Below are 25036 nucleotides of genomic sequence, written 5' to 3'. Positions count from 1 at the left end.
AAAGAGGTAAAAAAGGGGAATTTCTTATCAGTGAGGGTCACACTGTAGTCACTTCCTGTCTGAGTCAGGACTGAGTCAGCCACTTACATACCTGATATTTACCTCTTTCAGGCAGAGAAAGAAAAAAAGGAACACAGCATAGGCATTTGTGTGCTAGGCACTGTACATACACATGTCCATCTCATCATGTCACATGTCACCTCGGGTATCCTTTAATAATACAAAACAGTAGCATTATTGCAGAGCAAGAATTAAAAAAAAAAAAAAAAAAAAAAAAAAAGGAAGCTTGAGAATAATTATTCCACAAAGCGGATATAAGAAAATTTTCATAATGTCCATCTGGAACAGAACAATTATAACAACAAAGAAAGAAAGAAAGAAAGAAAAAAAAAAAAGTCAAACATCCTGGACTATGAAGATTGTGTATCATTTCTTTTGGAATGCCAATCATCCCAATGTAGGATAAATTTATCCACAGTATCAAACATTGTATGAAAAATAAAGTCAGATGACCTAATACTGCCCACCCTGGTGATAACCTTAACATGGAGAGCTGGTTGTTTCCAGAAACATGCAATTACCCACAGCCCAGAACAGAATCATACAGAATATACTCTCCTCCATAATGTTTGGTACCAAGGGGTTAGGGGCCAACAATAGAGCTTGACTAGGGTCTATCATCGGTTTTCCACAAAGATCGCTTAAAAGAGCCCACCTGTGACCATAAACTTTGTTTTAACTTCTATACACTGTAAATAGTGCTGACTTCCATCATTTGTCACATAGAAGGCAAAAGGTGTGATATAAGATACGTTCCAGACATGGAACTAGAGGAAAGACGCGGGAGGAGGAGAGGACGAGCCGAAGCCCAGGAATACAGTCTTACCTCTTGAATTGCTTCAGGAAGATGCCCAGGTTCATGCTTCTCTTGGAATCCAGCAATGTCATCTGCAAAGTACAACCACCAGTCAGGATTGCAGAAGAAGATTAAATATCAAACATTTTTTTCTATCCATTCAGTACATCCACATTGTGGTGCCACATCTGTGGAGACTGTCAGTGGTAACTGATGGCATCTCCAGGTATTGGCCTACCAGGACCTCCTGGGAAGATTCAGCCACGCCCACACTGCTGATGCTAGAACCATAACACGTGGGGGGCAGCTTTAGAGGGGACATTTGCCTGTGTGGACCACCAATGGACCACCTGAGAGTGGAACTTTCTTCCTGCATCTGGGTAGACGACAGAGTCACATAGCACAGAGGAAACCTGCTCGGATTGTGTGGAGAGAGGTTTACACATTCAGGCATGGATTTTGGCACAAGTGTGGCACTTTGGTGGGTGAATCACAAAATTCTCTGAAACACGCATAACCCATTTCTTAGGCAGGGCCCAGTGGTAGAGAGCAGCTGGTGAGGACCTGTATAGGTGCAGTTCTGACCACAGAGACTACAGCCTGGTACATACTATCAATTATGACTGGGCAATCACTGACCAGTTTTACCACCTCCATGTAGTATGATGATCAACAGATATGGAATAGTATGAGCAGATCATGCAGGTAACCGCTCAGGCCAGAGTCACACTGCAATCCGGTGTTAGCGGTGTGGCCCGGGTGCTGCACTGCCAGACAGGGCTTTGGGGATTACCGCATTAGTATGCAGTAATCCCCTTCTGGGTAACAGCCAAACAGGAAGTGATGCTTGCACTGATATACTCACTTCCTGTTTCAGAAATACAGAAGTGCATGGAGGCTTATCCTGTGCATGTGCACCACAACACCGCGTACATTTTTAAGAAACCCTGCGTCGCCGTAGACATAGGAGGAGATCTGGCCCGCCACTGGTCGTGCAGCAGTGTAGGTATGTGCTCGCGGTAGATCGGCGACCTCCGTCGTACTGCACTGCATGTGTATGAAGCACCCATAGGTTTTCATTGGCATAGCAGTGAGGTGCAGTAAAATGACCTACCGCACCCGTGTGAAAGGTCCCTCATACTACATGGAGGGGGTAAAATGTTACTGATTGGCCAATCATAATTGATAGTGTGTATCAGGCTTAATGATACATACACATGCAATTTTGATTGTCCAATAACTGACCAATTTTACCACCTCTAGGTAGAATGAGAGTAAACCAATACTGAATACTAGAACTATGAATAGATTGTGGAGGAAACTCATACTACCTGGTAGTGCTAAAATTGGATGTGTATCAGGCTTATGTCCGGTCCACTCATTGCAATTGTGGTCAGTCTGCACAAACTGTGCATAGATCTAAAATCTGCGTGCCGCATACTACATGGAGAAGGTAAAACTGGCAAGTGATTGGCCAAGCAAGACTGGATGTGTGTGACACCCCTCAGCACAAGGAGGAGGTGGGCGGGATCAGGTGATGTGCTCCCTGCTGGACACAACCCATCAGCTCAGCAGAGGGAGGAGGTGGGCGGGATCAGGTGATGTGCTCCCTGCTGGACACAACCAGTCATCTCAGCAGAGGGAGGAAGTGGGCGGGATCAGGTGATGTGCTCCCTGCTGGACACAACCGGCCATCCCTCAGCAGAGGGAGGAGGTGGGCGAGATCAGGGGATGTGCTCCTTGGTGGACACAACCAGTCATCTCTGCAGAGGGAGGAAGTGGGTGGGATCAGGTGATGTGCTCCCTGCTGGACACAACCGGCCATCCCTCAGCAGAGGGAGGAGGTGGGCGAGATCAGGGGATGTGCTCCTTGCTGGACACAACCAGTCATCTCTGCAGAGGGAGGAAGTGGGCGGGATCAGGTGATGTGCTCCCTGCTGGACACAACCGGCCATCCCTCAGCAGAGGGAGGTGGTGGGTGGGATCAGGTGAGGTGCTCCCTGCTGGGGAAGGAACTCTCACTCTACTGGCAGTAAGGATGGACACAACCTGTCATTTACATCATTCTGAATATTTATTGCAAAAAAGTATAGATATGCAATGCATAAGCACTGGGTGTTGCTTAAGAACAGAAAGCTAAACTAACATCAACCGATTCGGATTTCAGTCAGAGCCCCTGATCTGCTGCAGGCTTGTTCAGGGTCCATGACTGAAACTATCAGAGGATCAGCAGAACAGCCAGGCAGCTAGATTGTTTTAAGGAAATAAATAGGTCAGCCTCCATATTCCTCTCACTTCAGGTGTCCTTTAAGCTAGAAACCATTTAGTATAGTTCCTGCTCCCCCCTCTCACCTCTGGTTCAGGCTCGCCATAGATTGGTCGAGTTTTGAAGCTTCTTTGCCCTCTTAGTTTGCGTGGTTCCTCCCTCTGTCCGAACAGGTCTTCCATGTGTGAGACATTGAGGTGGAGGCTGGTTCCCTGAGGGCCACAAGTCCAGAGATTGCGTCCTCCTAGCACCCGATCGGGCGGTAGAGCGTCCCAGTTGAAGTTCCGCAGCTTGGGTCGGCGCTGATCTCCAAATCGTAGAGGTGCAGATGGAGCAGTGGAAAGGGCCACAGTACTAGTGGGTGGAGGAAGCATTTGCCCCCTTGCCAATGGAGGGGGCGGAGGTGGTAGGTTGAACGTCCCTGGAGGGGGCGGTGGAGGCGGAAAAGGAAGTCCATCAGAACTCATGAGTCCAGGAGATGGTAAAGGAGGAGGACATGGGGGAGGGGGAGGGGGAGGGGGCGGGGGAGGAGGAGGAGGAGTGTTCCTTAAAGTCACCATTGAAACAGAATCGTCCTCATCCATGTACCCAGTGGAGATTGTAAAAAGGGTTTACGTGGGGGCAATATGCATCCAATGGGCATTAATCAGGGCATTTTCTTGGCAAAACTTCAACCTGAAATGGAAGAAAAGTAAACATGAGAAACAGATTGGCACTATAACCAAAGAACTGCAGACAATAAAATTCCTCTATATGTGCATCAAGTGACGACTGCCATAGACTGAACTCAACGGGGCTTAAGGAGGAACCCAGGGCCCGGATGTTAGGCAAGATCACATCTACCAATGCCAATAACTGGGCATATACCAGGAAGGGACAGGAGGACCCCAGGGCCCGGATGTTAGGCAAGACCACATCTGCCACTGCCAATCACGGGGCATATACCAGGAAGGGACAGGAGGAACCCAGGGCCCGGATGTTAGGCAAGACCACATCAATGCCAATAACGGGGCATATACCAGGAAGGGACAGGAGGAACCCAGGGCCCGGATGTTAGGCAAGACCACATCTGCCAATCACGGGGCATATACCAGGAAGGGACAGAAGGAACCCAGGGCCCGGTTGTTAGGTAAGACCACACCAATGCCAATAACTGGGCATATACCAGGAAGGGACAGGAGGAACCCAGGGCCCGGATGTTAGGCAAGACCACATCAATGCCAATAACGGGGCATATACCAGGAAGGGACAGGAGGAACCCAGGGCCCGGATGTTAGGCAAGACCACATCTACCAATGCCAATAACAGGGCATATACCAGGAAGGGGCAAGGGTAACCCAGGGCCCGGATGTTAGGCAAGACCACATCTACCACTGCCAATCACAGGGCATATACCAGGAAGGGACAGGAGGAACCCAGGGCCCGGATGTTAGGCAAGACCACATCTGCCAATCACGGGGCATATACCAGGAAGGGACAGGAGGAACCCAGGGCCCGGATGTTAGGCAAGACCACATCTACCACTGCCAATAACGGGGCATATACCAGGAAGGGACAGGAGGAACCCAGGGCCCAGATGTTAGGCAAGACCACATCAATGCCAATAACCAGGCACATACCAGGAAGGGAGAGGAGGAACCCAGGGCCCGGATGTTAGGAAAGACCACATCAATGCCAATAACTGGGCATATACCAGGAAGGGACAGGAGGAACCCAGGGCCCGGATGTTAGGAAAGACCACATCAATGCCAATCACGGGGCATATACCAGGAAGGGACAGGAGGAACCCAGGGCCCGGATGTTAGGCAAGACCACATCTACCACTGCCAATAACGGGGCATATACCAGGAAGGGAGAGGAGGAACCCAGGGCCCGGATGTTAGGCAAGACCACATCTGCCACTGCCAATCACGGGGCATATACCAGGAAGGGACAGGAGGACCCCAGGGCCCGGATGTTAGGCAAGACCACATCTACCACTGCCAATAACGGGGCATATACCAGGAAGGGACAGGAGGAACCCAGGGCCCGGATGTTAGGCAAGACCACATCTACCACTGCCAATCACGGGGCATATACCAGGAAGGGACAGGGGGAACTCAGGGCCCGGATGTTAGGCAAGACCACATCTGCCACTGCCAATCACGGGGCATATACCAGGAAGGGACAGGAGGAACCCAGGGCCCGGATGTTAGGCAAGACCACATCTACCACTGCCAATAACGGGGCATATACCAGGAAGGGACAGGAGGACCCCAGGGCCCGGATGTTAGGCAAGACCACATCTGCCACTGCCAATCACGGGGCATATATCAGGAAGGGACAGGAGGACCCCAGGGCCCGGATGTTAGGCAAGACCACATCTGCCACTGCCAATCACGGGGCATATACCAGGAAGGGACAGGAGGAACCCAGGGCCCGGATGTTAGGCAAGACCACATCTACCACTGCCAATAACGGGGCATATACCAGGAAGGGACAGGAGGACCCCAGGGCCCGGATGTTAGGCAAGACCACATCTGCCACTGCCAATCACGGGGCATATACCAGGAAGGGACAGGAGGAACCCAGGGCCCGGATGTTAGGCAAGACCACATCTACCACTGCCAATCACGGGGCATATACCAGGAAGGGGCAGGAGGACCCCAGGGCCCGGATGTTAGGCAAGACCACATCTGCCACTGCCAATAGCGGGGCATATACCAGGAAGGGGCAGGAGGACCCCAGGGCCCGGATGTTAGGCAAGACCACATCTACCACTGCCAATAACGGGGCATATACCAGGAAGGGGCAGGAGGACCCCAGGGCCCGGATGTTAGGCAAGACCACATCTGCCACTGCCAATCACGGGGCATATACCAGGAAGGGGCAGGAGGACCCCAGGGCCCGGATGTTAGGCAAGACCACATCTACCACTGCCAATAACGGGGCATATACCAGGAAGGGGCAGGAGGACCCCAGGGCCCGGATGTTAGGCAAGACCACATCTGCCACTGCCAATAGCGGGGCATATACCAGGAAGGGACAGGAGGACCCCAGGGCCCGGATGTTAGGCAAGACCACATCTGCCACTGCCAATCACGGGGCATATACCAGGAAGGGACAGGAGGACCCCAGGGCCCGGATGTTAGGCAAGACCACATCTACCACTGCCAATAGCGGGGCATATACCAGGAAGGGACAGGAGGAACCCAGGGCCCGGATGTTAGGCAAGACCACATCTGCCACTGCCAATAACTGGGCATATACCAGGAAGGGACAGGAGGACCCCAGGGCCCGGATGTTAGGCAAGACCACATCGATGCCAGTAACTGGGCATATACCAGGAAGGGACAGGAGGACCCCAGGGCCCGGATGTTAGGCAAGACCACATCAATGCCAATAACGGGGCATATACCAGGAAGGGACAGGAGGACCCCAGGGCCCGGATGTTAGGCAAGACCACATCGATGCCAATAACGGGGCATATACCAGGAAGGGACAGGAGGACCCCAGGGCCCGGATGTTAGGCAAGACCACATCTGCCACTGCCAATAACTGGGCATATACCAGGAAGGGACAGGAGGAACCCAGGGCCCGGATGTTAGGCAAGACCACATCAATGCCAATAACGGGGCATATACCAGGAAGGGACAGGAGGACCCCAGGGCCCGGATGTTAGGCAAGACCACATCTACCACTGCCAATAACGGGGCATATACCAGGAAGGGGCAGGAGGACCCCAGGGCCCGGATGTTAGGCAAGACCACATCTACCACTGCCAATAACGGGGCATATACCAGGAAGGGGCAGGAGGACCCCAGGGCCCGGATGTTAGGCAAGACCACATCTACCACTGCCAATAACGGGGCATATACCAGGAAGGGGCAGGAGGACCCCAGGGCCCGGATGTTAGGCAAGACCACATCTACCACTGCCAATAACGGGGCATATACCAGGAAGGGGCAGGAGGACCCCAGGGCCCGGATGTTAGGCAAGACCACACCAATGCCAATAACGGGGCATATACCAGGAAGGGACAGGAGGACCCCAGGGCCCGGATGTTAGGCAAGACCACATCTGCCACTGCCAATCACGGGGCATATACCAGGAAGGGGCAGGAGGACCCCAGGGCCCGGATGTTAGGCAAGACCACATCTGCCACTGCCAATCACGGGGCATATACCAGGAAGGGGCAGGAGGACCCCAGGGCCCGGATGTTAGGCAAGACCACACCAATGCCAATAACGGGGCATATACCAGGAAGGGGCAGGAGGACCCCAGGGCCCGGATGTTAGGCAAGACCACATCTGCCACTGCCAATCACGGGGCATATACCAGGAAGGGACAGGAGGACCCCAGGGCCCGGATGTTAGGCAAGACCACATCTACCACTGCCAATAGCGGGGCATATACCAGGAAGGGACAGGAGGAACCCAGGGCCCGGATGTTAGGCAAGACCACATCTGCCACTGCCAATAACTGGGCATATACCAGGAAGGGACAGGAGGACCCCAGGGCCCGGATGTTAGGCAAGACCACATCAATGCCAATAACGGGGCATATACCAGGAAGGGACAGGAGGACCCCAGGGCCCGGATGTTAGGCAAGACCACATCGATGCCAATAACGGGGCATATACCAGGAAGGGACAGGAGGACCCCAGGGCCCGGATGTTAGGCAAGACCACATCTGCCACTGCCAATAACTGGGCATATACCAGGAAGGGACAGGAGGACCCCAGGGCCCGGATGTTAGGCAAGACCACATCAATGCCAATAACGGGGCATATACCAGGAAGGGACAGGAGGACCCCAGGGCCCGGATGTTAGGCAAGACCACATCAATGCCAATAACGGGGCATATACCAGGAAGGGACAGGAGGAACCCAGGGCCCGGATGTTAGGCAAGACCACATCAATGCCAATAACGGGGCATATACCAGGAAGGGACAGGAGGACCCCAGGGCCTGGATGTTAGGCAAGACCACATCAATGCCAATAACGGGGCATATACCAGGAAGGGACAGGAGGACCCCAGGGCCCGGATGTTAGGCAAGACCACATCTACCACTGCCAGTAACTGGGCATATACCAGGAAGGGACAGGAGGAACCCAGGGCCCGGATGTTAGGCAAGACCACATCTGCCACTGCCAATCACGGGGCATATACCAGGAAGGGACAGGAGGACCCCAGGGCCCAGATGTTAGGCAAGACCACATCTGCCACTGCCAATCACGGGGCATATATCAGGAAGGGACAGGAGGACCCCAGGGCCCGGATGTTAGGCAAGACCACATCGATGCCAATAATAATCTGTCTATGGGGAAGCCACTAAAGTAGACCAGCACCCAATGCTGAGCTGCATACAAGGTGTGGAATTACTTGTGTCTTATCGACCATCTGCTGTGTTCACACTAATAGTGGCCACACGCATTACAATTAGATTTTTTTTATCTGGCAATTTGTCATTTTTTGCTTGAATTACAGTTTAGACTCTTGAAACCAATGTACCACACATGTATGTTGGATTTTGACACAAGCACCACAAAAACAATTGAACAAAAGGACATAAATGTAATAATATATAAAATGTAGATTTATAGATGTGTATGGGGTGCTCTGTGCCATCACTGCTGTGTATAAAGGCACAGCAACCAGCCTGAGAACATTTACCTGACATGAACACATCTGCTCCTTGTTTATTTTAATCAACAACACTACATTTATTACAGTGAAGAAATACATTCTAATGCGTCACTTTGTTAAATTAAGTTTTTTTATTCTTGAATGAAAACTTAATTATGTTGAATTACACACACACACACACACGACAAAATTGATCTGATTTTTCCAACATTTTCAATTGATTTTAATCACTTCAGGGTGCAGGGTTTTTACCCCTTAAAGGGTACCCGAAGTGACATGTGACATGAGATAGACATGGGTATGTACAGTGCCTAGCACACAAATAACTAGGCTGTGTTCCTTTTTTCTTTCTCTGCCTGAAAGAGTTAAATATCAGGTATGTAAGTGGCTGACTCAGTCCTGACTCAGACAGGAAGTGACTACAGTGTGACCCTTATTGATGAGACATTACAGCTATAAAACACTTTCCTAGCAGAACATGGCTTCTGAGAGCAAGAAAGAGATAAAAAAGGGGGAATTTCTTATCAGTGAGGGTCACACTGTAGTCACTTCCTGTATGAGTCAGGACTGAGTCAGCCACTTACATACCTGATATTTAACTCTCAGGCAGAGAAAGAAAAAAAATGCGTAAAATGCGGTAAATTTCATGCGTAAACATTTTTGAATGTCAAGATGGTTTTTTTTAAGTCGGGAATTTACCGCAAGTGCATTTCCTCATGCGGAAAATCATTGAGAATAGAGCCCATTATGTCACACGTCAGTTCGGGTATCCTTTAGGCTGGTTTCACAGTGGGACGTCACAGGCGCACGTTAGTGCAGCCTGTAACACAGCCCACCGCACAGCAATGAAAAATCAATGGGCTGTTCACAGTGTCCACGTTGCGTTACTCAGTAACGCTGCGCCATTAGACAACGTACTGCATGCAGTACTTTATAAGCTGCAGAGCCGCGTTAGATTGTTGCTATCAGAATTGGAGCAAAAATCATTATCAGTCCCATTTTATCAACAAGAAATTGAAATAGCAATTAAAAATTTAAAAAATGATAAAGCCCCAGGCCCAGATGGATATATTAATGATTATTACAAGAAATTCCTTCCCTTATTAGCTAAGCCACTTACAGAATTTAATGAAGCAACACTTAAAGGTACTTTCCCTGGAGAGCCATTGGCAGCTCTCATATCCACTATTCCCAAAGGTGACAAAGATCCAGCAGATCCTGGTAGTTATAGACCAATTTCCCTTTTAAATACTGATGTAAAGATTAATGCTAGGATTATAGCTAATAGACTGTCCCCATTAATGCCACAACTTATTCATCCTGATCAAGCTGGATTTATCAGGGGAAGGTCTACCAATGATGGAACAAGAAAGGCCCTTGCTATATTGCATCAACTCAAGACCTGTCGGGCGCCTACACTCCTCGTCTCCTTGGACGCGGAAAAGGCGTTTGACAGGGTCAATTGGCACTATTTGTCTAGAGTTTTATTAAAATTTGGTATACCCAGCTTCCTTCATAGTGCCATCCTTGCTCTCTACACACAACCATCTGCTAAGGTCCTGTCTTCTGGTTATGTCTCTTCTTCGTTTGACATAAAAAATGGTACCCGTCAGGGCTGCCCCTTTTCTCCATTGATTTTTAACCTTACTTTAGAACCATTGGCCCAACAAATTAGAAATAACCCAAGAATACATGGTGTAAAAATTGGACAAATTCACACAAAAATTGGTTTATATGCGGATGATATAATATTATATCTTCAAAAACCCCTTATATCACTGCCAAATGTCACTACTGAACTAAATGAGTTTTCTAGAGTCTCCTTTTATAAATTAAATGAGAATAAAACAGTCATTCTCCCCTGCCACATACCAAAGAGGATGAGGGAAGCCCTTCAGGCCTCTTCCCATTTCTCCTGGACTGAAAAGTATTAAATTTCTAGGTATTCAACTTACACCTACCATAGCCCAGATCTATAGAGAAAATTATAACCCTTGGCTAACCAAATTTAAAGATAAATTAGATTCATTAGCAAAAGTAGAATTCTCTTGGTCAGGCAGAATTGCTGCCTTTAAAATGGTGATTTTACCCCAACTTTTATACTTGTTCAGAAATCTGCCTTTAAGAGTCCCTCAAATATTTTTTACTACCCTACAGAGACTTCTGAATAAATATATTCTTAACAACAAAAAGGCCAGACTCTCTAACAAAATCCTCACAACACAAATTTCTAAGTTAGGCCTAGGAGCCCCCAATTTGGAACTCTATTATATGGCTACAATCTTGGATCAATCCAGATCGGTCTGGACGGAGGATACAAGCAGGCAATGGTATCTGATGGAAGAGGCACAATTGCCATATAGCCCTTATAAACTATGTCTGCAGTCCAGACTAACCTGGAAGATCCAACCAAATATTAAGAATCCAATTACAGCCAATACCCTTAGAATTTGGAAGGAGGTGGTTAAGCTCTCTAGAGAAGACCCCCTGGCTATACCTCTGACAACCCCTCTTGAAGCTTTCCACACTACCATCAGAAACATTTCCTTAGACCACTGGATTGATTGTGGGATAACATCTGTGACAGATTTGTTGGAGAGCTCTGGCCTTAAATCCTTTGACTCACTAGTGACCACATATGGCATCCCATCCACTGATAAACGGATATATGGCAAAATTAACCGATTTCTGAACAAGTACTCATATAGCCCAATTGCATTATTGCCTAAAATTAGGAAGTTAGTGCAGTCGGAGGGAGTAGGCCTGAGGGGCACATCCACCCTTTATAATATTCTACTTGATCTGAAAGGGAAACATCCCCAATGGCAATTGTCTAAATGGCAAACTTATTTACAACGTGACATTGATGAAGAGGAATGGGAGATGACTGTTCAGTCCTTTAGAAAGTCTACTCATTGTATTGGTCATCATGAGGGCTTATTTAAGTGCATTTGGCAGTGGTATATGACCCCAGAAAAAATATCACATTTTGATTCAAAATGTTCCCCACTTTGTTGGAGGGGGTGTAACATGGCGGGTACTATAGAACATATATTATGGGAATGTCCCAAAATTAGAAAACTCTGGGATGATGTTGGAGGTTTTCTGAGACAGCTGCCAATGTCACTCCAGACGATACCACCTGGTATGGCACTCCTTCATTTGGGAACTAGGGACCTTCCACCTCAGGAGAGACTGATTGCTGACCATATTTTTATTGTAACCAAGAATCAACTGGCATATCACTGGAAAACACCCCATATACCGAGATTAGAAGAGATCCTTAGGAAAGTAGAGTCTAACTTGCTGGCAGAGAAGGCTTGGTCTATCAGATGCGGGAACTTACAGTCTTTCATGAGGAAGGTTGATTTCTGGCCTACTGTGTACACGGCATCGAGGGTTCTGGAATTCTGAGGTGTCCTCCCTCCCTCCTTCTCTCTCTTCTTCCCCATGGTCCTTCTATTACCTTCTATCACCTTTATTACCTCTCATTACCTTTTTTCACCTCTATTACTTTTACTACAGTTATTACTTCCTCTACCCCTTGCATTGGAGACAACAGATACAAATTCAGGTTTGCTGGCGATTCCCTCCCCCCCCCCCCCCCCCCCTGGAGAGAAGCTCTTCTTACGCACATGACCTATTGGAACTCACTAAAGGTAGAGTTGAACTTACACCATTAAACACTAATTTGGATAGTATGGAAAGCATAGTAGTTTAGTTATTAGTTTAGTTAGTTTAGTTTTGTTTTGTTTAGCTTAGTTTAGTACAATATCATTAATCTACAATCTGCTAATTTTCAGACATTTATTCTGAAATTGTGCTTATTTCTTATCTGGAGTTAATTTACTGCATCTTATTATAGTTATCCTCAGTCAAGCGTTTATTCTGGAGACTGTGGGCTAAGATTCGCAGGCTCCACTCCCTGGAATCTCAGTAGGGGGTTAACTCCCCCATTTTCCAGGTTGAGAGGATCCTTATTTCTCATTAATTTAATTCCATACTCTCTCAATATATCTTAGAAATGTACACTTTGAAATTCAAATACACATTATCAAGAATTTACTCCAGAGGTTGCAACTGTGTCAATATTATTTGACACAGATTTATTTCTAGTAAGTAAGTAAGCACAATTCATATCATATCAAGTTGAAGATGGTTTAAACATTCTATACACAGCATTTTAATAAGTTGTTATAATTTTGTAATTTTCATAGTTTCTATATTTTAGTGAAATTTCCCATCATTTTTATGTGAATATTGGTGCTTTTCCACATTTATAGATAGGTCACACGCCTGGGTGCGTTGAACGCGTTTCTAGCACGTTTTCGCACCTGTTGGCGTTTTTCACGCGTTTCTGTGCGCTTGCGCGTTTTTTGCGCGTTTGCGTGTTTTTTGCACGCTTCTGCGCGTTTTTGCGCATTTTGCACGATTTTGAGGCTCTTTAAATTCTAACGCGGAATTCCGCATGGTAGCATTGCATTTACGCATCGGGATGCGGATTCTGCACCTTTATGCGGATTTTATGCAGATTTAAGCGGATTTACAATCTATAGAGTACTATTGAGTGTCTCTTTTTTATTCTACACCATCTCAAAGTTACATTTAACTTAATAAGAAGCTAGTTATATGACTGAGTTTTATTTTTATAATGAAAATTTATATGTTAATGTGGGAAACTTTTTTATATATTGTTTATTTGCTACTTGTTATAGTTTTTATATCTTAGTGAAATTTCCCATCATTTTATATGAATATTGGTGCTTTTCCACATTTACAGATAGGTCACACGCCTGGGTGCGTTGAACGCGTTTATAGCGCGTTTTCGCACCGATTGGCGTCTTTTTGCGCGTTTTTGCACGATTTTGAAGCTTTTTAAATTCTAACGCGGAATTCAGCAGGGTAGCATTGAATGTACGCATCTGGATGCGGATTCTGTACCTTTATGCAGATTTACTGCAGATTTAAGCGGATTTACAATCCACACAGTATTATTAAGTATTTCTTTTTATTCTACACCATGATTATAAGCTGCAACTTTATTTCAAAGTGACATTTAACTTAATAATAAGCTAGCTATACGACCGAGTTTATTTTTATAGTGAAAATGTATATGTTAATGTGGGAAAAATTTTTTATATATTGTTTATTTGTTATTTGTTCTACACATATTGCACACTATGCCATTAGATACTTACATAACTTGTATGCTGAAAATTTTTTTTCAATAAAAACTATTGTGACAAAGACTGTTTGCACATGCTCAGTCATGTTGGGGAGGAGCGGAGAGCGGCCAGGCACATGGCTAATTAATATTCACTGCACTCAGTGACGTGCAGTGTTTACTTCCTGAAGCGGCCGCTCTGTGCAGCGATTGGCCAGGCGGGACCACATGATGCCGCATGCGTCCAAGAGTGCGCATCACGGACGCCAGAGTGAGCTGCACAACACGGCTCACTCTGACGTCCACATCAAAGAGCACCAGGCGCTGCGTTACGGGCACGTTATGCGACCAGAACGTCCCCTAAAACGCAACGTCCTGGTGTGAAACCAGCCTTAAGGTTCCTGACAATTTTGGCACATCAGCTATGTTGCTTTTAATACAGCAATAAGTTTATTACCTATGCCATCACAGCGATACATATATTGTGTTTTCAGGACATTCTGGGCTTTCTTAGGGTAATACTTCTTTTAAGTATTTAATTTCATGGGCAATTTATCGAGAAAAATTAGGTCTAAACGCAAAAATTACATATTTTCATGTTCCCCCCTTTCTACCTTTTACATGACAACTGCCACAGTTTTAAAGGAGAACTATAGCGAGAGGTATATGGAGGCTGCCATATTTATTTCCTATTAAGCATTCCCAGTTGCCTGGCAGCCCTGCTGATCCTCTGCCTCTAATACTTTTAGCCATAGTCCCTGAACAAGCTGACAGACTATCTGCTTGCTTTTTTTCAGGTGTGCAACTCAGAAACTGCAGCCAAATAGACCAGCAGGGCTGCCAGGCAACTGGTATAGTTTAAAAGGAAATAAATATGGCAGCCTCCACATACTTCTTGCTACAGTTGTCCTTTAAAGGAACTTGTAGTGAGATGAACACAGAAGGCTGCCATATGTATTTCTAATAATACCAGTTGACTGGCAGCCCTGCTGATCCTCTCTGCCTCTAATACTTTTAGCCATAGCCCCTGAACAAGCATGCAGCAGATCAGGCATGTCTAACATTAAAATGGCCTCAATTCACTAAGGTTAACTCCTGTCTTTAATAACTCTTCAGAGCTGTTTTACAGTTATCACAATTATATCACCATGGTAATAACTGTAAAACAGCTCAGAAGAGTTATTAAAGACAGGAGTTAACCTTAGTGAATAGTCAGATCTGACAGGATTAGCTGCATGCTTGTTTCTTGTTCCAGACATTACTGCAGCCAAATAGAGCAGCAGGGCTGCCAGGCAACTGGTGTTGCTTAAAATGATATAAATATGGCAGCCTCCATATACTTCTTACAATTGTCCTTTAAAACACCTCAAAATACATTATTTGGCTCATCCTGGTTAAAACTACACCATGCATGCCGTATTTCATCACTAGTCAGGCATGCAGCGTACCATCATCACCGGCCTGTGTGTCTGTAACGATTCCATGTGATAACGGATAGCACAGAGTTTACAGACCCCGGTGCTGTACAGATACATTGCTAGGCAACAAGATTGCAATGCATCTATACAGCGTTAGGTTCCGAGCTGTCGCCATAGTGATCACATCCAATCGCTATGGGCAACAGCCATTACAGGTGTCTTCAAATCTTAAGGGCAGGTATAGGTGACACAAGGGGTTTGGGAGGGGTTAAAAAAAATTATAATATAATATAATAAATATAATATATCTTTATGTGAATGACTGCTGCTAGCATCAATCATTGCCGATGGGATTAGTGCACGAGCGCATGCACGATTGCGGCAGATTTTAGTCCTGGATGTAAATCTCACACCCAGGAATGTACAGAGTAACACATTTGTACGCGAGACTTACGACCTGGAACCACAAGTGGTTAATCAAGAAAAACTATTTTCATCAAATAGAATCAATTGAATAAAGAAAGGGGGAGGGGGGAACCCACTCAATTTTCTCACACAATTGTTTTAATCGAATTGGGGTAGTCAGTGTGGCCACCTATACACCTGCTGCATCACAGGGAGGCTGGGAGACCACCTGATAGCCGGGGATACGCACCTGCCGTCCGCGTGGCTACCTGTATACTGGCTACTGCCACAGGAGACCAAGGTTTGAATCTCAGCTCTCCCTGTTCAGTAAGGAGACCTTGGACAAGACTCCATAACGCTGCTACCACCTGTAGAGTGCACCCTAGTGGCTGCAGCTGGAGTCCACCAGGAGAAAAGCGTGATATTCATGTCCTGTGTCTGGCCTGTGTGTACGCACCTTATGTCTGCAGGGGTCCCAGGACTGGGAGGGAATACTCTGCCGGCTGCACCGGATCTCTGCACAGAGTGATCACATCACTGGCTGACACTACTCAGCTGTACAGGAACTCATCATCAGCCTGCATGACAATCAGATGCAAAGGTGGATGCTAATGCTATGCAAATATATGCAGAGGGAGCAGGCCAATGGCATGCAGCTGCTGTGATTGGTCAGATTCTGAGCTGCATAGAGTCTGTATGATGTACAGCCCAGCCTTCCCCCGCCCCTCAGAGCACCCGGAATAGGGGCGGTCACTGGAATGCAAATAGTTACTAGTTCATGCTGGATTATGTCAATTCTGTATTCAGATTCATGCAGCCTGAAGATGGGCCAATCAATCCCACCCATATCTCAAGCCACATACCATTCCAGCTTTTCCATCCGAATCGGAGCGGGAGGCTGCGGATCCCATAGCCATGCATGGCACGGCTGATGGGATTCGTCTGCTTTCTCCGCAGACCCAGAAGAGCCGCCACGCGCGCCGCTCAAGTGAAATCGCGCCCTAACCCGCCGCGGAGGATTGCTCTGGCCCTGCTGGGCCGATTTGCATAAATTTTTTTTTGTTACGCGCAGCTAGCCGCTCGCCGCCGATCCGCCGCTACCCGCTGCGCCCCCCCCCTCCTCCAGACCCCTTGCGCAGCCTGGCCAATCAGTAAGGGGTGGATCGGGACTCCGTCTGATGTCAATGACGTCACTCCGATCGTCGCCATGGCGACGGGGGAAGCCCATACAGGAAATCCCGTTCAGAACGGGATTTCCTGTTGGGTATTTGTGCCAGAGAGGATCGGAGGGGTGGGCGGGATAGCGAAGGGAGGGGGGAAGCATGTAGCTAGCGCTAGGCTAGCTACATGCTAAAAAAAGAAAAAATAGCAACAAAAAAAAAAAAAAAACCTCCCACTGCCGTGCGCAGCAAATAATTAGAACGGCAGGGAGGTTAAAGCAGACCTGAACTCACAGCTTCCTCTGTGCTCTAAAAGGTAAGCAACAGCATAATAATCTTTACAGAAAACATATCTTTGTTACAGCTGATACAAATCCTGCAATAAATCTGATGTGTGTCTACTTCCTGCTTTCATGGAAGCAGACATAGGGTTAACATCCTGTGTTTACAAATTAGCTGCTCTGCCATGGCAGATGAGATTCCTGAGCTGACACAGATGAGAGATCAAATTACAACTTGTGATTAGTGACAGATGAGTGGGAATTAAGACAGGCTAAACTCTCTAAATATATTAAGGCCTGGTGCACACCAAAACCCGCTAGCAGATTTTGAAACGCTTTTTCTTCTTTTTCTCTAGCGTTTCAGCTAGCATTTTGCGGTTTTGTGGAGCGGTTTTGGTGTAGTAGATTTCATGTATTGTTACAGTAAAGCTGTTACTGAACAGCTATTGTAACATAAATCACCTGGAAAACCGCTCTGATCTGCCGTTTTTCAGAGCAGTTTGCGTTTTTCCTATACTTTACATTGGAGGCAGAAACGCCTCCGCAATCCAAAATCTGCAGCAGCCCGGGAGTATGTGTTTCTGCAAAACGCCTCCCACTCTGGTGTGCACCAGCCCATTGAAATACATTACACTAGCGGACCCGCACCCGCATGCGGATCGCAAATCGCAGCAGAACCGCTCTGGTGTGCACTAGGCCACAGTGTGCATTTCTCTGTTTTCCTTCTGTCCTGTGCAAGAGTTCAGGTCCACTTTAAGGCCTCTTTTCCACGGACAGTTGAACTGTGTGCTCAGCAAGCAATTGCCAGGCAGCAGTGAACAGTTACCAGGCAAGAATTTGAGCGCCCCCCCCCTCCCCCAGGGCCCGCTCTGGGACGTTTTGGGGGGGCAGGAGGGGTCGCATTGCACATCGGCGGTGACTCGGGCTCTCCCCTCTGCGCCCCCCTCCTGCATCTAATACTGGCAGCGGCGGCAGCTCTACACACCTCCATCTTCCGCGGAGGTTCCCATCTGCAAGGGCTTCACATAACTTCCTGTTTCAACAGGAAGTAGTGTGAAGCCCTCACAGATCGGAGACCTCCGGCGGTGGATGGAGGTATGTAGAGCTGCCGCGCTGCCAGTATTAGATGCAGGAGGAGGGGGGCAGGGGGGAGAGCCCCCCCCCTATTGTTACGCCCCTGCCAGGCAGCAGCGAGCAGTTGTGAGAGTTTGTGAGGCATTTCACTGCCTATCAACAGTCCATGGAAAAGAGGCCTAACTTGAAATTATTTGCATGCCATTGTAGACCATCCCTAATTATTACCCATAAGGCCTCTTTTCCACGAACTGTTTCTAGGCAGTGAAATGCCTCTCAAACTCTTACAACTGCTCACTGCTGCCTGCCAACTGCTTGCTGAGCACACAGCTCAACAGTCCGTGGAAAAGAGGCCTTAATATTGCCGAGAGATTGGCTTCAGAATAAAGACTGCTTTCACACTTAAAAGGGAACCTAAACTGAGAAGGATATGGATTTTTCCTTTTAAAATAATACCAGTTGCCTGGCTCTCCTGCTGATCCTGTGTCTCTAATACTTTAGCCACAGCCCCTGAACAAGCATGCAGCAGATCAGGTGCTCTGAATGAAGTGTAATTGGATTAGCTGCATGCTTGTTCCAGGTCTGTGATCCAGCCACTACTGCAGCCAGAGACATCAGCGAGGCTGCCAGGCAACTGATATTTTTTAAAAGGAAACATCCATATCCCTCTCAGTTAAGGTTCCCTTTAAGACTGGTACACACATCCAATTTTGATTGGCTGATCGCTGACCAGTTTTACTTCCTCTACTCCATTTAGTAGGAGGGGGAACAGATATTGAATACTATGAGCAGATTGTGTAGGTAAGCCCTCATACTACATAGAGGTGGTAAAATTGTTCAGCGATTGGCCAATCATAATTGCATGTGTGTACCAGGCTTTAGGCCGCTGAAGGTGGAGAATTCATGCTCGATACTCACTAGCAGGCGGTGGGAAAGCGCCCCCCCTCCCCCATGTATTTGCATTAATTTGTGGCGGTTGGCATGGTCAGGCGTGATGTGGGACGTATTATCGCCGTTTCCATGTGACCGCAGCCGAGCATGCTTGTGGCCGGCGGCTGAACCGCTCAACAAACGGAATTAAACTTACATTTATCACAACTTCTTTTTTTAGGAATAGTTTTGCTTATTGACAGTTGGAAAGTGTTTTATTGATAAGGTGAGAGAACATTTCCTGCGAGAAAACTCAGGAGAAAAGTTTATTGACTCAGGAGAAATACCTAATCTTCCGTAGCAGCCGGCGGTAGAGGCTTCCTCTTCCTCTGTGACTACACAGCACGTCATGTGACTAGTCACATGATACCTCATATAGTCACATGACGCGGAAGACGACAGAAGCCTCTACCGCCGGCTGCTATGGAAGATTAGGTATGTATAAACCCTGCCTAGCCCACCCGCCCGGCTGCTGCACCCTCCCCTCACTCAGGATCGCGCCGGCACATGCCCCCATCCCCTGTGGAACGGTCTGTTTCTTCACTAGTGTGAAGAAACGTTCAGTTTCCCATTGCCCCCAATGCTGCTGCATTTTTGTCCAGATCCGCTCCGCTAAGCAGATCGGTCCGGAAAATTAGGGCCTGCAGCATTTTTTAGATCCGTGGACTGGAACGTATGCGTACCAACGGACACATGTGAATGGATCCATAGGTTAACATTGGATCCTTTCACATCCGTTCCGTTTGTACAGTATACGTACCGGTTATGTTCCGAAAAAAACGCTAATGTGAACCGGGCCTAAGTGTGCTGCAAAAACTAAGATTTGTACTGCTTTCATTTTGAAGATAATAGCACTTATTATTTCTAAAACAATCCCCTGTACAACAACCTACAGACCTACATACAGACTGCTATGGGCGGGTAGTGCTGTGCATGCGCTCATGTGTGCTGCACAAATCATCTTTCTATCTTTTATAGTTTGAGATATTCACGTTTTTATAAAGGTCAAGCCCACCTTCACCTCTGCCAGTTATTTTAGGATCAGACAGTAATGGCCCATACTCACGGGCTACAATTGTCGCCGCAACCACGTGGAACGCGCGTGTTGCGGCGACAGGTTGCCCATGAGTATGGCGTGTGCACCCCGAACCGTCGCTCGTCGCTGCTGCGGCCAGGCGATTGGCACGGTCAATCGCCTGGTGACAGTTGCCGCCGCAACTGTCGCTAGTCCGCGTGTGTATGTGGACTAGCGACAGCAACTTATACGCATCACACGGAGCTTCCGGCAGGAGGGAGGAACGTCGGCGACAGCTTCCGTCGCACCACTAATCCCTCTTCCGCAGTGTGTATGCAGAGGGACCTGGCGACGAGCTGTCGCTGGTCTGTTGTGTAAACGCTCCCGTGTGCTAGCGAATAGCGACAATTGTAGCCCGTGAGTATGGGCCATAAACCACATGTGAATACAAGCTCTTATTTCCTGTTTAAGTTGATACAAGTCTCCAGAGATCTCTCACTATAATTGGCTGCTTCCTCCATGCTGGTAGAAGACCGTCGTCTTGCTTGAAGAATCGTGTTGGCCTGATTGTGGCCTCTTGGTGTCCTCTCTGAGCTGCTTGCGAGTCTTCGCTACATTGGTTGAAGAGACTTTGCTTCCAACATTCTTCTTTCTCTTTAAGCTTCACAACAGACCTAGTCCCACCAGCCATGTCTGTATGGATAGATTGGGTTGGGTGATGTGGCTGAGTCAGTGGCAGCAGCAAGTTCAGATAATCTCCACCAATGATGTAACTGTCATGGATTTGCTGGCACTGTCCGTGTTATCACATGAAAATGCGCACGAAAATCCAGCTCACAAAGCATGATTTGGCGTTCCCACACAGCCTGTGTGTCCAGCCACTTAACCCTTTCCCCGCTGGAGGGTGGAGATGGTAAGGTGAGATGGGCAGTGTGTGACACATGATCCAGCTCCACCCCTTTGTCATGACAGGCAGAAAAGTGTATGAAATATCTGAAATGGTCATATCTTGGCGTCAGTTGATCAGAACCCACAGAGAATGATACAGGCGTATTCCTGCCATTTCTTCTTTATTCAGAGTGTAAACACAGATATATTAGGATATTTCATTTCAGATAAAACCATATTTCTGTCACAGAAGGTGGTAGACAGACGCTTTGTGGTTCAGCCACTCAAATCCGATCTAAGGCCTCTCTGATCACTCTGACATGCCTGGCATCTAGGGAAAACGGATTATTTGAGTAAAATGGCTATTCTTTTATTCAAGGTGAATTAAAGGGCATTGGATCCTCTCTCCCTGAAAGGATATGGGAAAAGGAATGTGGCTTTTTGAGCAGCCAGAGATTTATGACAAGGATCTGGTTTTTTTAGCTTGTGCATTCCCCGGATCATCCCTTGAAGGATATGAGATGGTTCTGGTTTAGGCTTTATGGACCTTCCTCTAGAGGACACTAAACAACCATCTCCCCCAGAGCAGAGGTTTGAGAGTTTGTATTGCTTCTCCAATCACCCCGATATTGGAATGAGGAGATAAGATCCGGTACACATTGGTGCAAAGTTTAGGCAATAATTCACAAAGGTTTCTCCAGAGGAGTCTTGGTGGGAGCTAATCCCAGCTGATGTAATCAGTGTCTCTATTTATGGACTGGAAGATGCCTGCAGGTGATGAGGCTGGGTTACTGTCACGGGTTCACTGGTGCTATGAGTGCAATCACATGAAAATGTGCACGAAAATCAGGCACACAAAGCAGGATTCAGAGTGCCCCTTTAAATCTTGTTTAAGACTGTTCTTAAGAAAACAGTGTTTCTCTTTCAGCCCCATTCCAGCATTCCACAGAGCCAGGTTAGTGTCTGAAGAACTCCCTATGGACCAGCAGGGGGCGTAGTGCTTGGTGAGGAGAGAGTGTCTTTTCCTCCATCTTACAAGGCTGATTTCTCTGTATTCCCAACACCAGCCTGGCCTGGTGCACACCAAAAACCGCTAGCAGATCCGCAAAATGCTAGCAGATTTTGAAACGCTTTTTCTTCTTTTTCTGTAGCGTTTCAGCTAGCATTTTGCGGTTTTGTGGAGCGTTTTTGATGTAGTAGATTTCATAAATTGTTACAGTAAAGCTGTTACTGAACAGCTACTGTAACAAAAACCGCCTGGCAAACCGCTCTGAAGTGCCGTTTTTCAGAGCGGTTTGCGTTTTTCCTATACTTAACATTGAGGCAGAAACGCATCCGCAATCCAAAATCTGCAGCAGCCCTGGAGTATGCGTTTCTGCAAAACGCCTCCCGCTCTGGTGTGCACCACCCCATTGAAATACATTACCCTAGCGTATCCGCAGCCGCAAGCGGATCGCAAACCGCAGCAGAACCACTCTGGTGTGCACTAGGCCCCTGAAAGCAGATCTGAAGAGGATTTAGAAAATAGGTCTTCTGATGCATGAAACTAACTTTTGATCTGCCTAGATGAACCTTGTCTTATTTATATTACTATTAAAGGGGAACTTCAGCCTAAACAAACATACTGTCATTAAGTTACATTAGTTATGTTAATTAGAATAGATAGGTAATATAATCTCTTACCCACAGGCAAATGTTTGTGATTTCCTGGGGGCTGTCATCTTTGTCATGGGGCAGCCATCTTTTTGGTTGAAAGGAGGTGACAGGGAGCATGAGACACAGTTCCAACTGTCCTGTGTGCTGATCACCCCTCCCAGCTGTGCACCCAAAATCAGAAATCCCATCATGCTTTGCACAGCATCAGGGAAAAAAGCCCGGGCAGTTTTCCTCTGTGCAGCTAAAAATGAGGCTTGTATAAGATAAACAAAGTTCTGATGCTGTGAAACTGTTAGGGCTGGAACCCACAGGAGCGCTTTTAGCAGCGTTTTGGCAGCACTGCGATACGCTAGCAGTTTGCCAAAACGCTGTGCTAATGTTAATGGATGGGGCAACTTCCACAGGAGCGTTTGCGTTTCTCAGAAACGCAAACGCAGGACCTGCAGCATTTTGGGAGCGCTAGCGCTTCAATGTAAAGTATTGAAACGCTAGTGGAAACGCTCAGCAAAACCTAAACTGAGCGGTTCTGCTAGCGTTTTGCGGTGCAGCGCAATGTAACAAAATGAAAAATTATTCACACGACCAATCAGGATAAAACCGCAAAACGCTACGCACCCGCTGGGCAAAAAAATACAATGTTGCAAAACGCGACCGCAAACGCGCATGAATCCGCTTGCAAACCGCTGTTACAAATTGCTAGCGGTTGCGTTTAGCGTTTGCGGTTTGCAGTGGGTTCCAGGCCTTAAAGAAACACCAAGCCTTTTCAGTTCTGCTGAGTCGATTTTTAGTCCGGAGGTTCACTTTAAAAAGAGAACTCAGCAGGGGTGGGTGTAAGATCAGGAACATCTCAAGGCGCTCACACATCCAGAGATTGTGGCGGCCGATCTCTCTCTGATCGGATCTGTTTGGAGAGAGATCTGTTGGTGGCCCATACACCACAGGCCAATTCCTGATCAATTTCAGCCTGACATCTTGCTGGAATCGGTCTTGTGATGACGACACTCCGGGTGCCCCCCCCCCCCCGATGCTTCATGTCCCCCTCCCTCCCCCATGCCGTTATACTTTACCTGCTGCCGTCCTCGTACTCCTGCCTTTGCGCCCCCACATGGTTGCCGGTGTTATAGCACATGTGACTTCACACACGCCCCACATGCTGTATGCCGGTAGCCATGAGGGGTCAGAATGTGGCAGACACAGCAGCTGACACTAGTGGGCGGTGTGACAGGTATGGGGGGACATAGAACATCAAGGTGGCCCCCGGCTGGAGGTTTCCGTGGCTCGCCCCAATATCGCATGCTGTTACCCCCCCCCCCCCCCCCCCCCCGCGCAGCTGATCCAGCATGTCAGCCCTACATCTTGCAGCACGTCCGATTAGTCGCATCGTTGATCAGGAATTCTCTTGGTGGCAGCAATTATAATTATTTAATCGCATGATCGATCCACTGCCAAGCCGAGTAATCTTTTGGGCACCTGTGTGAGTCCGCTATCAGTCCGCTATCAGCCCGCTATCAGTCCGCTACCAGTCCGCTATCAGTCCGCTATCAGTCCGCTACCAGTCCGCTACCAGTCCGCTATCAGTCCGCTATCAGTCCGCTACCAGTCCGCTATCAGTCCGCTATCAGTCCGCTATCAGTCCGCTATCAGTCCGCTATCAGTCCGCTATCAGTCCGCTACCAGTCCGCTACCAGTCCGCTACCAGTCCGCTATCAGTCCGCTATCAGTCCGCTATCAGTCCGCTATCAGTCCGCTATCAGTTCAGACCTGCCTCAGGCTGCTGCTAAAGGGAACCCGAGGTGAACGGGATATGGAGGCTGCCATATTTATTTCCATGTTAACAATACCAGTTGCCTGGCCCTCCTGCTGATCCTCTGCCTCTAATACTTTTATCCACAGACCCTGAACAAGCATGCAGCAGATCCGGTACTCTGACTCAGCATCTCCGGTGTTACTGGATTAGCCATGTGCTTGTTCCAGGGTTCTTATGTCAGAGAATCAGCAGGGCTGCCAGGCAACTGGCATTGTTTACAAGGAAATAAATGTGGCAGCCTCCATATTCCTCTCCCTCGGGTTCCCTTTAAGACAGAGGTAGCTGAAAAGCGGTCATGAATCACCTGATAGTCATTTATGTACATAATTAGGTGCTACTGTAATTAACGCAACTTTAATGCCAGTAAATTGTGAGAGTGAATAAGATAGGAGATATAAATACTAAATAATAATAATAATGCAGCTGTATGAAATCCTCCAGTGGCCAGGCCCCGTTGGGTGGTAGTGCACGTCTCCTGGTGGCTCTGT

At 47.6% G+C, this 25036-nt stretch overlaps 1 protein-coding gene across 1 annotated transcript in view; it reads right to left on the bottom strand.

The window, feature by feature from the left end:
- The window catches only part of LOC137545339 (FH2 domain-containing protein 1-like), a 93772-nt gene that overhangs the window by 31095 nt on the left and 37641 nt on the right, over positions 1-25036 (bottom strand). The window contains exons 2-3 of the mRNA XM_068266462.1: positions 3209-3797; positions 887-948 (exon numbers count right to left, since the gene is read on the bottom strand). Coding sequence (XP_068122563.1) covers positions 887-948; positions 3209-3706 — 560 coding nt within the window. The 5' untranslated portion in view covers positions 3707-3797. The remainder of the gene's footprint in view (positions 1-886; positions 949-3208; positions 3798-25036) is intronic.

This window comes from Hyperolius riggenbachi, chromosome 2 (genome assembly GCF_040937935.1).
Source record: "Hyperolius riggenbachi isolate aHypRig1 chromosome 2, aHypRig1.pri, whole genome shotgun sequence".
NCBI classification, from domain to species: Eukaryota; Metazoa; Chordata; class Amphibia; order Anura; family Hyperoliidae; genus Hyperolius; species Hyperolius riggenbachi.
The sequence above is the reverse complement of the archived record's forward strand: the minus strand, read 5'-3'. Positions and strand labels throughout refer to the sequence as shown.